Source organism: Hyaena hyaena, unplaced genomic scaffold (assembly GCF_003009895.1).
Source record: "Hyaena hyaena isolate Hyena2069 unplaced genomic scaffold, ASM300989v1 scaffold_408, whole genome shotgun sequence".
NCBI lineage: Eukaryota > Metazoa > Chordata > Mammalia > Carnivora > Hyaenidae > Hyaena > Hyaena hyaena.
This window is the reverse complement of record NW_024081041.1, coordinates 479444-491903: the sequence shown is the minus strand read 5'-3', so window position 1 is coordinate 491903 and position 12460 is coordinate 479444. Positions and strand designations below refer to the sequence as shown.

The 12460-nt window shown below is 41.4% G+C and overlaps 1 protein-coding gene across 10 annotated transcripts in view; it reads right to left on the bottom strand.

Moving 5' to 3' along the window:
- Positions 1-11658, bottom strand: part of USP45 (ubiquitin specific peptidase 45) — a 78111-nt gene extending 66453 nt beyond the window's left edge. For 7 of the 10 annotated variants that reach the window (XR_005531726.1, XM_039252136.1, XM_039252142.1 and 4 more), the window contains exons 1-3: positions 11596-11658; positions 7037-7146; positions 1527-1699 (exon numbers count right to left, since the gene is read on the bottom strand). Coding sequence is in view for 9 of the 10 variants with exons in the window: in XM_039252136.1 (XP_039108067.1) it covers positions 1527-1699; positions 7037-7136 (273 nt within the window). In the remaining variant the exon portion in view is untranslated. Of the gene's footprint in view, positions 1-1526; positions 1700-7036; positions 8662-10894; positions 10988-11595 lie in introns of those variants that run through there. The other 3 variants (XM_039252140.1, XM_039252137.1, XM_039252139.1) reach the window with 3 other exon arrangements.
- Positions 11659-12460: the final 802 nt, after the last annotated feature.

The following is a 12460-nucleotide window of genomic DNA, read 5'->3' as shown; positions in this document are numbered from 1 at the left end:
CTCCTAATACACACATTTTCTAACACTGTCCACACCTCCACCCAAACCCAATGACAACTAATGAGTCTCAGACCAATCATAATAATTTCTCTCACCTGGTAAGTAAAGAAATAATATCAAATTCTGGTCAATGAGATATGAGGGGCAGTATGCTGGATATTTCTAGCAAAGTTTTATATATTAAAAAACAAAACAAAACAAACCAGAGAGGAATATCCTTTTTGCCCTTTTTCTGGCCTTTAATGCATGAAACACCTCTGACCATAAAAAGCCATGACACTGAGGTTGACACAGAAGAAAATGGAAGAAATCTCAGTTTTCAGTGCTCTTCCCATTGAATTAACTAGCCCTGAAGTGGTCCTCTTATGGACTGTCTGTGAGAGATAATAAGGATTCCTCTTATTTTAGGAACATTGTACACATCTTAAATATGTTATTCAAAAATTATTAATGATACAGGCACCTGGGTGACTCAGTCAGTTGAGCATTCATCTGTGGATTAGGTCATGATCTCATGGTTTGTGAGTTTGAGACCCACATTAGGATCTCTGCTGTCAGCACAGAGCCTGCTTCAGATCCTCTGATTCTCTCTCTCTCTGCCCCTCCCCTGCTTGATCTCTCTCTCAAAAATAAGCAAACATTTAAAAAATTATTACAGGGATGCCTGCATGGCTCAGTCCGATAAACATCTGACTTCGGCTCAGGTCATGTCAGGCTCTCACAGTTCGTGGGTTCAAGCCCCACGTCAGGCTCTGTGCTCAGAGCCTAGAGCCTGCTTCAGATTCTGTGTCTGTGTCTGTGTCTGTCTCTGTCTCTCTCTCTCCGCCCCTCACCCGCTCACACTCTATCTCTGTCTCTCAAAATAAATAAATGTTAAAAAAAATAATAAATCAATAATTACAGTATTAGTAGTTTCTGAACTATTAAGATAATCTGTTTAAAAAAAAAAAAAGAATTGGGGCACTTGGGTGGCTCAGTCGTTTGAGCATCCGACTTCGGCTCAGGTCATGATCTCGTGGTCTGTGAGTTCGAGCCCCACATCAGGCTCTGTGCTGACAGCTCAGAGCTTGTAGCCTGCTTCAGATTCTGTCTCCCCTCTCTCTTTGCCCCTCCTCTGCTTGTGCTCTGTCTCTCTTGCTCTCAAAAATAAGTAAAACATAAAAAAAAGAGAATCACTTCATAGAAAGAAAATTAATTTAGAAAGATATAAAAAAAAAAAAAGAAAAAACTTGTATCCATTTCATAAGTAAATACAAACCGGTAAAGACAGGTCCAGATCTGAGAGCTACCACAAGTAGGATGGATTCCCTTTCAAAGTATTTCTAAATCACACATGATCACTTTCTAAAGATAACATACCTTTTACTTTACCTTAACAAACATTTCTAAGTTCAGCCTTGTAAAGGTCTACCTAAACACGGAATAAACTTATCTTAAGTTCTAAACATTACCAACAATCCAACTCATAATAAGCATTTAGGGAAAATATTTAAGACAAAGTCAGAGACAAAAATCACGTTTCTCACCTGAAAACCACACTTGAGGCACAACCAGACGTCAGAGGAAAGTACTGGCTGTCCATCAGAGAATCTTCTTTCCCTTAAACATTCGGAGCAAACTGACCACACATTCTCAGCGATTGCTTTCTTCACATGATTCACACTGATGGCAAGACTTACATGTTGGCAAGTGAATCCTACTGAATAAGACATAACAAAATCTGAACATTTTGTTTGCTAAACCAAAGTGCTACCATCATTTAACAAAAGTCAATAGCATTAAAATACTGTGACTAAAAATCAAAGAGATTCAAAAAACCAAATAACTCAAAAGGATACATACTGTATATGAAACAGAAGTACAGAGTTGGAGAACAGATTTGTGGCTGCCAGGGACTATGGGTGGAGGACAGGGGGTGTGGCTATCATCAGGCAACACTTGTGGTAGTGATGGTACAGCCGGTATCTTGATTGTGGTGCTTACACAAAACTACACACATAATTAAACTGCCTATAGCTATAGACACATTTGTGTATAGCTCAAATACACACATTTGAGACCTTGTATATCTGGTGAAATCAGAAGAAGCTCTGATTGTAGTGATGTCATTTTTCCTGGTTTTGATATCATACTGTAGAAATAAGATATTAAATCAGGAGAGGTTGAGTGAAGAGTGAATGGGACCCCCGTATATGTTTCTCTGTACTTTCCTATTAATTTAAAAATAGGTCAAAAGTCGCAGCAACTTCTTACTTGACACATCCCCAAAAGCAAGGGAATCAAGAGCAAAAATAAACTGTTGGGACCTCATCAAGATTAAAAGCTTCTGCACAGCCAAGGAAACAACCCAGAAAATTAATAGGCAACCAACGGAATGGGAAAAGATAGTTGCAAATGACATATCAGATAAAGGGTTAATATCCAGAATCTATAAGGAACTCACCAAACTACACGCCCGAAAAACAAACAACCCAGTGAAGAAATGGGCAGAAGACATGAACAGACACTTCTCCAAAGAGGACATCCAGATGGCCAACAGACACATGAAACGATGCTCAGCATCCCTCCTCATCAGGGAAATACAAATCAAAACCACACTGAGATACCACCTCACGCCAGTCAGAGTGGCTAAAATGAGCAAATCAGAGAACTCTAGATGCTGGCGAGGATGTGGAGAAACGGGCACCCTCCTACACTGTTGGTGGGAATGTAAACTGGTACAGCCCCTCTGGAAAACAGTGTGGAGGTTCCTCAGGAAACTAACAATAGAACTCCCCTATGACCCAGCAATAGCACTGCTAGGAATTTACCCAAGGGATACAGAAATGCTGAGGCATAGGAGCACATGTACCCCAATGTTCATAGCAGCACTCTCCACAATAGCTAAAACATGGAAAGAGCCTAAGTGTCCATCAACAGATGAATGGATCAAGAAGATGTGGTTTATCTATACCATGGAATACTACATGGCAATGAGAAACAATGAAATCTGGCCATGTGTAGCTACATGGATGGACCTTGAGGGTGTTATGCTGAGCGAAATAAGTCAGGCAGAGAAGGACAAATATCATATGTGTGCACGTATAGGAGGATTAGGAGGAACTTAACAGAGGACCAATCGGGAGAAGAAGGGGGGAAATGGTGGGGGAAAGGGAGAGAGGCAAACCATGAGAGACTCTTGAATGCTGACAAAAACTGAGAACTGATGGATGTGGGGGGGAGGGGGGGATGGGCATGGAGGAGGGCACTTGTGGGGATGAGCACTGGGTGTTATGTGGAAACTAATTTGACAATAAACTATTTGTAAAAAAAAAAATAAAAATAAGTAATGCTTAAAAAAAAAAAAATAGGTCAAAAGTTAAAAATTTAATAAATAAATAAAGGAGATAATTTGAGGAGCAGCCCAGCCACTGTGTTAATAAGGATTCTGAATATATTTTCTTCTAATTAAGATGTCCACATAGGGGCACCTGACTGGCTCAGTTGGTTGAGCATCTGACTTTGGCTCAGGTCAGAATCTCATGGCTTGTGAGTTCAAGCCCCACATGGGGCTCTGTGCTGACATCTCAGAGCCTGAACCCTGCTTCAGATTCTGTGTCTCCCCCTCTCTCTGCCCCTCTCCCCCTCACTCTCTCTCCCAAAAATAAATAAAAATATTTAAAGAAAATTTAGAAAAAGATATCCACATAAACTCTTTCCACAAAGTCTACCTCTGCTCTGATGCTATTTTCATCACTGTTGGGAGAAAGGAGAGAAAGGAACAAACAGTAGCATAATTTACAGGTACAAGAAGTGTGCACCGTGTGGAGACAAATGGCCAAAATGATCTAATATGTTTTTATTCAGGTAACCATATTCTTCTCGCAAGGACACACTAACACTTCCATTTCTCCAACCTCAACTATTCCAAACACCAAAACTACCACTATCTGCCAAAATGAAATAACAAAGAATGAGTAACGTGAAGAGGGAAACAGGAGTATGTACATTTCCACTTTGTCCACTTCCCTTCCTAAATGCGCAGCACTCCTTTGCATGTATTAGTTAACTACAGAGAGGCTAAGCGTTAGTCCCACTTCATCCTGAAGGCTAAGAATGTGACTCCTGACAAGGGATGTGTTGTAAAATATAACTTTAAGAAAAGTAATGTTAAATCTGATAAAAGGTTAAGACTTCTAATTTTACACCAAGAGCAAGTTACAAGAATAGACACAAAAGGAGTAATTCTGAAGTCCTTTATTTGGAAAGCAAGGACACATGCCATTAAAGAATGGGGTGTTCTGGGAAAGACTGAGAGATGATCACACAAGTATAGGACCTAGAAATGGCTTACCAAACATCACTGCTTTGAGTTTTTATATTGTAAAATTCTAAGTGTAAAAAATCATTCCATACACTTTCTATACCATCTCTAGGGTGGGATCTGGCCAGCAGACAACTAGTCTCTGATTCTATAATTCAGACTTATAAAACTGGAATTGTTAATGAATTCAGAGATAAATGAATTCAATATAAAAATGGTTCCAGGCCTCTAAGTGAAATCTATTAGCTTTTAAGTGCCTCAACCATATGTACATTTTATAAATAAATTTGAAAGTTTGAAGTTTCTGTAAGAGCTAACCAGTGTTTAAATAGTATTTATAGGGGCGTCTGGGTAGCTTAATCAGATAAGCAGCCAGCTCTTGCTTTCTCCTCAGGTCACATGATCTCACGGTCATGGCTCTACACTTGGAGCCTTCTTGGGATTCTCACTTTCTCCGTCCTTCCCCGACTCATGCTCTCTCTCTCTCTCTCTCTCAAAATAAATAAACATGTAATAAATAAATAGTATTCACAATCTCTTATGGGGGGAAACATGTAAAAACATTTTTTCCGGTGCTAATAAGATTTCCTCAGTTTTCTATAATTTGTTTAATCATGCAATTGTTTAAATTTCATCTGCCAAACAAGTCCTCTGTGGATTCCTGAAGAAAATCTACAAATGTATTAAAGTCTACAGTTGTTCCACATAAACAAATCAAAAACAGTAATTAAAATCTCCACGTTTCTCATCTTAAGTATTAATAAAAACTTTATAAGGAGGTCTTCCAGTTTGTAAATGATGGTCTAAAATCCACACTTTGCCATTCTCTTCCCAGAATCATCCAAGGTCAACAAGAGTAGGAAATGAAAAAACCAAGTTCATTTTCAGAAAAACCAGGAGACAACTGAAGCCTCAAGTCACAAATTAAGCGGGAGGCTCCACCTAACTGCAGCAGAGATCCCAAACAGGAGTGCAAACAGGAGGGGCCAGAGAGAAGACTGCAGCTGTAGATTTCACAGAGAAGACGTGGGCCTCACAGACCAAGAACAAAACCAAACTCCCAAAATCTCTGTGCAGCAACAACACTGGCAGGAGCTCCCCTGTATCCGCTTTTGTTTTAAGAAGCAAAGGAAGGCAAAGTCTCATTCACTAAGTAAGAAACTAAAGAACAAGCCTTATTTGCCAGAAACAGTCTTATCTCTAAGGCAGTCAGTCTTATCTCTAAGGCAGTCGGGGAGAAGGGATATTTGGATTCTGAAAAAACCCAGGGCTGTAAAATCCTGTCAGGTGGAAAGAAGGCTCAATGAGCTCAGACTCAAAACTCCAGTTGGTCTCAACAGTGTTTTAGCCCTCCTTCTTACACAAATATTCCAAAACTAAATGGCCCAAGAAAGGTGACCCTACATCAAAAAATGAGAAAGCAAAGCCATAAATTCTATGCCAATATAAAAAAAGAAAAAACAGGGGCGCCTGGGTGGCTTAGTCGGTTAAGCGTCCGACTTTCGCTTAGGTCATGATCTCACGGTTTGTGGGTTCGAGCCCCGCATCAGGCTCTGTGCTGACTGCCAGCTCAGAGCCTGGAGCCTGTTTCAGTCTGTGACTCCCTCTCTCTCTGACCCTCCCCTGCTCACACTGTCTCTCTCTCTCTCCTAGAAATAAATAAAAGCATTTAAAAAAAAATAAAAAAACAAATGGCACAGAAATCATTGTCATGAAATAAAAATACAAAACAGAAGCAAAATGTTCCAGCACAAGGTGGCAAACCAGTAAGAAGTGACTGGCACGGTTCAGGAAAGAAATGGAAGAAAAAATGAAATTAAGCCACAAAACTGATGGCAAAACTAAAAAGGGCATGAGGTGAAACAGACACTGCAGAAAACACTGTAAAGATAAAAATGAAAACAGCAAACAAAATGAAAAGGAAACAGGAATTTTAGAAGATTTGAGGAAAAAGAAACTAGAAGACAGGCAAGCAAGAGTTAACACAAGAATACTCAGAACCCCTGAAAAAAATCATATCCGTGGAATAAAACAAATGCTTAAAGATATAATTCAGTCTACCCTCAATACACCAATCTAGCTGTCCTCAAATATTATCCAAGTTAAAAACACTTAAGAAAGGAAATAAAAAGGGTACCTGGGTGGCTCTGTCGGTTGGGCATCCGACTTCAGCTCAAGTCATGATCTCACGATTCGTGGGTTCAAGCCACAGTTCGTGGGTTCGAGTCCCGCTTCAGGTTCTGGGCTGACAACTCAGAGCCTGGAGCCTGCTTTGGATTCTGTGTCTCTCTCTTCCTCTGTCCCTCCCCTGCTCACACTCTGTCTCTCTATCTCTCTCAAAAGTAAGTAAATATTTAAAAAAAGGAATAAAACAACTTTTTAAGTGGAGAGCTGAACTAGTAAGAAAGTATGGAAAATCCTCAGAGGCCAAAATGAAGTCATGAAGCTGAAGAGGAAAACAAGTCTGAGGCCAGCAGCTCCACTCCTCCCAGCCTTGAAGGCTTGGTTTTAACAGGTCACAAAGAAGGGGAAACAAAAAGACACCAATTCTAAGTTACTTTATAAACTAAACAAAAATCTCAATAAAATATCAACAGGATGTTTCGGTACTAGATAAGCTGATTTTAGAGTTCATGTAGAAAATAGTGAAAATAAAGGGCAAAGGATTTAAATTAAAAACATATATGGTTCTTTTCCACAACACTATTAAGGATGACAGATATCACAATTTACCAGCAATGTCGTCTGAAGAGTCTTCATCGCGAGGTAAAGTAGGCCTTTTACTTCTTTTGGCTTTCTCGGGTAAAGCTTTGGAAGGCTCTTGCACCCGCATCTGTTATTTACTGAAGAGATTTAGTGGGGAGGGGATGAATATACTTTAATCCTCAAAATGAAAATTTTAGCTACTGTACTTTATGTATATTAAAATTAAAATGATTTCAATTTTAGTTGGGCCTCAGAAATCAACAGAGAAGAAAACACCAGGTGAAACCAAAGAAATCTTTCTTAAACCAAAATATACAAATGCACATCACATTTGACTTTTACCACCTACTCCCTAGCTATAGGATGTCCAGGTGAATGAAAAAAACTGAAGTTTTGATCAAGGAAATAAGTGCTGCTTCTAGACCATATGCTCCCCTCGCCATTTTTCCATACCACTAGCTAGGAAACAGGAGCGGGAAAAGCCACAACAGACCAGGGATGAAAGCCGTGTGCCAGCCCTGCCTGCACTATATGACCCAGCACTGAACTACTGGGGGAAAAATAACTTGTTTGAAGCTACTGCATTTTTGTGTGTGTGTTTTCCTCCATTTTTTTATTATGAAAAAACTTACACTTCCACAAAAGTTAAAAGAACAATATAATAGGCACCCATATATTTACCACCTAGATTCCACATATTTCTTTTATCTAAACATCAGCGTGTATAGAGAGAGACATATATACACGTGTGTGGGTGTTTGTTTTTGCTCAACTATTTTAAAGGAAGTTGCAAAGAGTATGTATCTTTTTAAAAACATTTTTCTGTATAATCACATCATCCTCATATCTAAGAAAATCAACAGGAATTCCCTTTTCTGGTATTCCACCATATTCTAACCTCTTCAGCTGACCCAGAAGTATCTTCCATACTGGTTGTTTTTTTATTTTTATTTTTTAATCAAGATTCAATCAAGGTTTGCACTTTGTATTGGTTATGTCCTGTTACTTGTTAGGATCTTTTCATCTACAACTGGTCTTTCCATCTTATACGCTCCTAAGATGCTAGCACTTTTAAGAGATCAGGACACTGCATATGAGCCACCTCAAAGATCTTGTTAAAACGTGGATTTTGGTTCAGCAAGTCTGGCACAGGACCTGAGGTTTTGCCTCATAAGCTCTCAGTGGGAAGGAATTGTTGGGGGTCCATACTTTCAATAGCAACACTGTATAATGTACACACTTAATTTGTCTCTTTCTTCATGGTGTTACTTACCTGTCCCTTACAATGCTTAAAACCCCAAAGTCAATTCTAAAACTTTTAGATACAAATTAAGCATTTTTTAAAACCACTGTACTTGGAGTCTGTTAAAGTAGCTTAGTCTAAATGCTACCTAATATCATCTGTTTCTTGGCTAAGGTACTTTGTAATTTTCATGGCTGTTTGTTTGCTTTTATTGATCAAGAGAGAAGAATCTTTCAACTCAGTAATAAATTCTGCATCTTGATTCAGTTCTACCATATTCCACAAAAGGGAGCTTTCGGGTTTACCATTTTAAGAGCCATTTCTTTAACTCCAGGGGTCATCACTCTTGAAATGAGTTGCAACAAATTATGGCCTTCAGGGTCAGAGATATACAAGGCCTCTGAGTACCCTGACCATTTTGTTTCTTTTCTTTTTCTTTCTTTCTTTTTTTTTTTTTTAAGTAGTCTCCACACCCAAAACGAGGCTTGAACTCATGATAATGAGATCAAGAGTTGGATGCTCTACTGACTTAACAAGCCAGGAGTCATGACCATTTCATTTCTGACTGCCTCTTCCCTCCACACTTCCTCATCCACTTACCCCTACAGTTTGACCTTGCAAAATCACTAATTCAGGTATTCCATTCCCTAATCACAACTTCGAGTTCTTCCAGCTTGCTGGTTCGGCCACTCCTTATTCACTTTTAATGCACAGGCTGACAAGAGGCTGCATCTCACCAAGCACATCCATGTTCACTATAGCAAGGCAGGGAGATGGGGAAAGAGGCAAATGGAGTGCTGGTTCTTAAAGCTTCACTGGGACATGCTCTATGTCACATCTGCTCATATTTTACCAGCACAAGCAAGTCATATGGCCACATTTAACTTCAAGTAGACATGGGGGGTATAAGGGTGAGAGGTGGGGCGTGTCAAAGAGTGCAACCTTACCAGGTACGTAGAAAGAATAAAGTATGCATAGTCTTAATGACTACCATATCACCCCTCTAACAGAAATTCAAACTTTAAATGAACCCAATTAAGTACTTTTTCCATGTCTGCATCCAAACAGGCTGGAGAAAACCTTGTAAGAAAGTAGACTGGGTCACTAAATTCATAACACAATCTCAATCTCAAGTGGATCAAGACGTGCCATTATCCACTACACTTTCTGGAAAACTTACTTACCTACTCCTCACACAGCCATTTGAAACCTTTCTAATTCTCCCAAACCTCTCACTCCTCCATCTCCCTGTTTCTCAAAATAGTATCTAGTCTTCTACTTAACTGACGGGGGAAAAAGACATAATCAGATGGCAAATCTGATCTTTTCACCTCCAAACTTAGAGGTGAGATATTTCAAATATTTCAACTTGATCCTCAAAATATAGGTGTAACAGAATCCAGGAAAAATGGCCATGAGAAACTTGTCATACCTTTTCCCCAACTGCACAGATAAACCTAGATAAACAACAACACATAGATAATGCTGGCAGAAAACAACAAAAAAACAGGTATTTGACCTATAATCTGTAAAAGGTCTGTAAAAGACACTGACTCAAACTTAACTTGGTAGGTAGAGTTAATTTCCAATGATTTTTCTGACATATGCAATATATCTAAACATAGAAACACTTCTGGACAGTAACCCTCTAATTAGCCATCACTTATCTGGATAGTTTTCCTTTTCATTCCCCTTTAAGTCAAAGAGGGACAAAATTAAAGTCCAATTACTGGAGCTTCAAGTTCTATCACCCAAATTGTACCTGGGGAGTTCCAAGACCACCCTCGCATCTGGAGATTCACTGGAAGGACTCACAGGACTCGGCATGTAGTAGTACCCCTAGCTAACTTTTATTACAGCAATGTCTATGGACATACAGCCTGGATAATGGGAAAAGACACAAGTGAAGTCTGCAGGAATCCACATGCAGGCTTCCTTATAGTCTCTCCCTCCTGAAAGGGACAAAGAGGGCACACTCCTTCCCCCAATAAAGAAAATCCAGCAATGTCTGTGCAATGTCTCTGCTCAAGGAAGCCCATGACAGACTCACATGCCCCAGCAGGGGGGAGGGTATGGAGGCTGGCAACTCCGGCATAAACTATATAATAGTTCCCAGATGCCAAACAAATTGTAGCCTTGAAAAGTAGGCCTTTCTGGGGCGCCTGGGTGGCTTAGTCGGTTAAGCGTCCGACTTTCGCTTAGGTCATGATCTCGCGGTTCGTGGGTTCGAGCCCCGCGTCGGGCTCTGTGCTGACTGCCAGCTCAGAGCCTGGAGCCTGTTTCAGTCTGTGACTCCCTCTCTCTCTGACCCTCCCCTGCTCACACTGTCTCTCTCTCTCCTAGAAATAAATAAAACATTAAAAAAAAAAAAAAAAAAGAAAAGTAGGCCTTTCTAAGGTTAGCAGTCTTAGGGCCAGGATGTTAACTTTTCAGCACAAATAAGCTCTGGCCATTTTTCTCACGTGGTTTCCCAAGCAAAACTTTTCAGTTTCCAACTTCAATATTACTCTAACATCTGTCTTTTCTCGGCTGTAGGATGTGCAACTAAGTTATTTAGAAATGTATGATTTAAAAAAAAAAAAGATGCTATACAAACAAAAGCCCATATTCTCAAAAAGAAAAAAAAAAATTCCTTTCCCTACCCTTGGACTCTCGGGCACTTGTTTTCAGCCTGGGGAGGTGAGGGACATAACTCCATTTAGTGCCGGGCTCCAAAAAATGAACAGCACTTCTGTTGTGCATCATGCTTGACTCTAAGCACTTCAAAGACACTATCCCACTCGATTCTCACAGTCACCTTTTGAGAGAAGTTACTATGACTTCTCTCATTTTACACTTCAGGAAACTGAGACACACAGAGGTTAAGTGACTTGCAGAGGTCTCGGAGACCAGACCTTAACGAGTGGTGGCCGGAGACCTGGACCCCGGCAGCTCGTCTCCAGGGCTCCTAATGGTACGCGATGCTTCCCAAACCCCGTGAGGAGCCTTGCTTCCTCCGGTCCCAACTTTCTCAAGACCGAATGCGGAGTGAGGAGAGAGCGCGGGAGGGAGGCGGGAAAAGGGTGTCGGGCCGCGCCTCGTCGCGGTCCAGCGGAGACTCGGGCCCCTCCCCGCGGTCCCCCTCCCGCCTAAACAACCCCGGTTCCTACAGCCGCCGCCCGGCCGGGCCGCACTCACGCGGCCCTGGGCTACTGCCTGGACCCCCCCGGGATCGCAAAGGCGCGGGGGTTGGGGGGAGGCGGAGGACGCCTTTCTCCCAGGCCCGTCCTGCCACAAGGGGCTGGGGTCGACGAAGAGAACACCGGAACACTGCGGCAACCCCACCGCCGCAGTCCGGACTCACCACGCCGGGCCGAGACGCCGCGTCTACAACCAGAAGGTAGTGCGCCTGCGCGGCCGACCTCCCCGCCGGCAGGGGCGTGGCCTCGCGTGCCCGCCCCACAGCCGGGCGGGGTCGAGGCCGCCCTCTAGGCGTTGGAGCACATGGAGTGGGGCGTGGACAGGGTGGGGTCGGCTCGCGTCGCCCCTGCGTTCTCTAAGTCTGCAGAGCGCGATAAACTGGCTAATCGTAGAATAATAGCAACTGGCTCCTTGTTGCGTCCCAAGTGTCCCGGAGTGCGCAGCTCAGGTCTTTCCCGAGTCGGAGACTTAGATCCCCCTTGTTTCAGAGGGCCAAACGGGATAGCCTCCGACTATCACACTCTTCTGTACAATAGTCACATCTAGCATTTGTCATATGTTATGTTGCATTTTTTCATTATTACTGGCTTACCTGTCCTTACTACACAGAAATTTTCTTGACCTACACCTATGCTTCTTCGAAGCTCGATTATCCGTTAAAGTGGTCTGGACATTGCATGTGTTTAGTAAAAATTGTTGGCTTGGAAATATTTTGTCTGAATGATAATGCAAACATCAACACTAGTTATGGGTAAACTCCACAAGCTTTGTAATCTCCCACAAGTCTTCAGCCCGGAGACAGGTGTGTCCTTATGGATAGAAGCTTGGATTAAGTGTCAAAAGATACCAGAGATAAACCAAAAAAGTCTTGATTTTCCCTTAAAAACTCTAATTCATTTCTTATGAAACAGCATTGTTTCCATGTAAAGAACTTGGCAAAGAAAGTTACTAGATGTTTACATTGTATATATGGAAACGCCTCATTCAACAAATATAACTAAGTATTAATATGCCAGTTACTGTGCTAG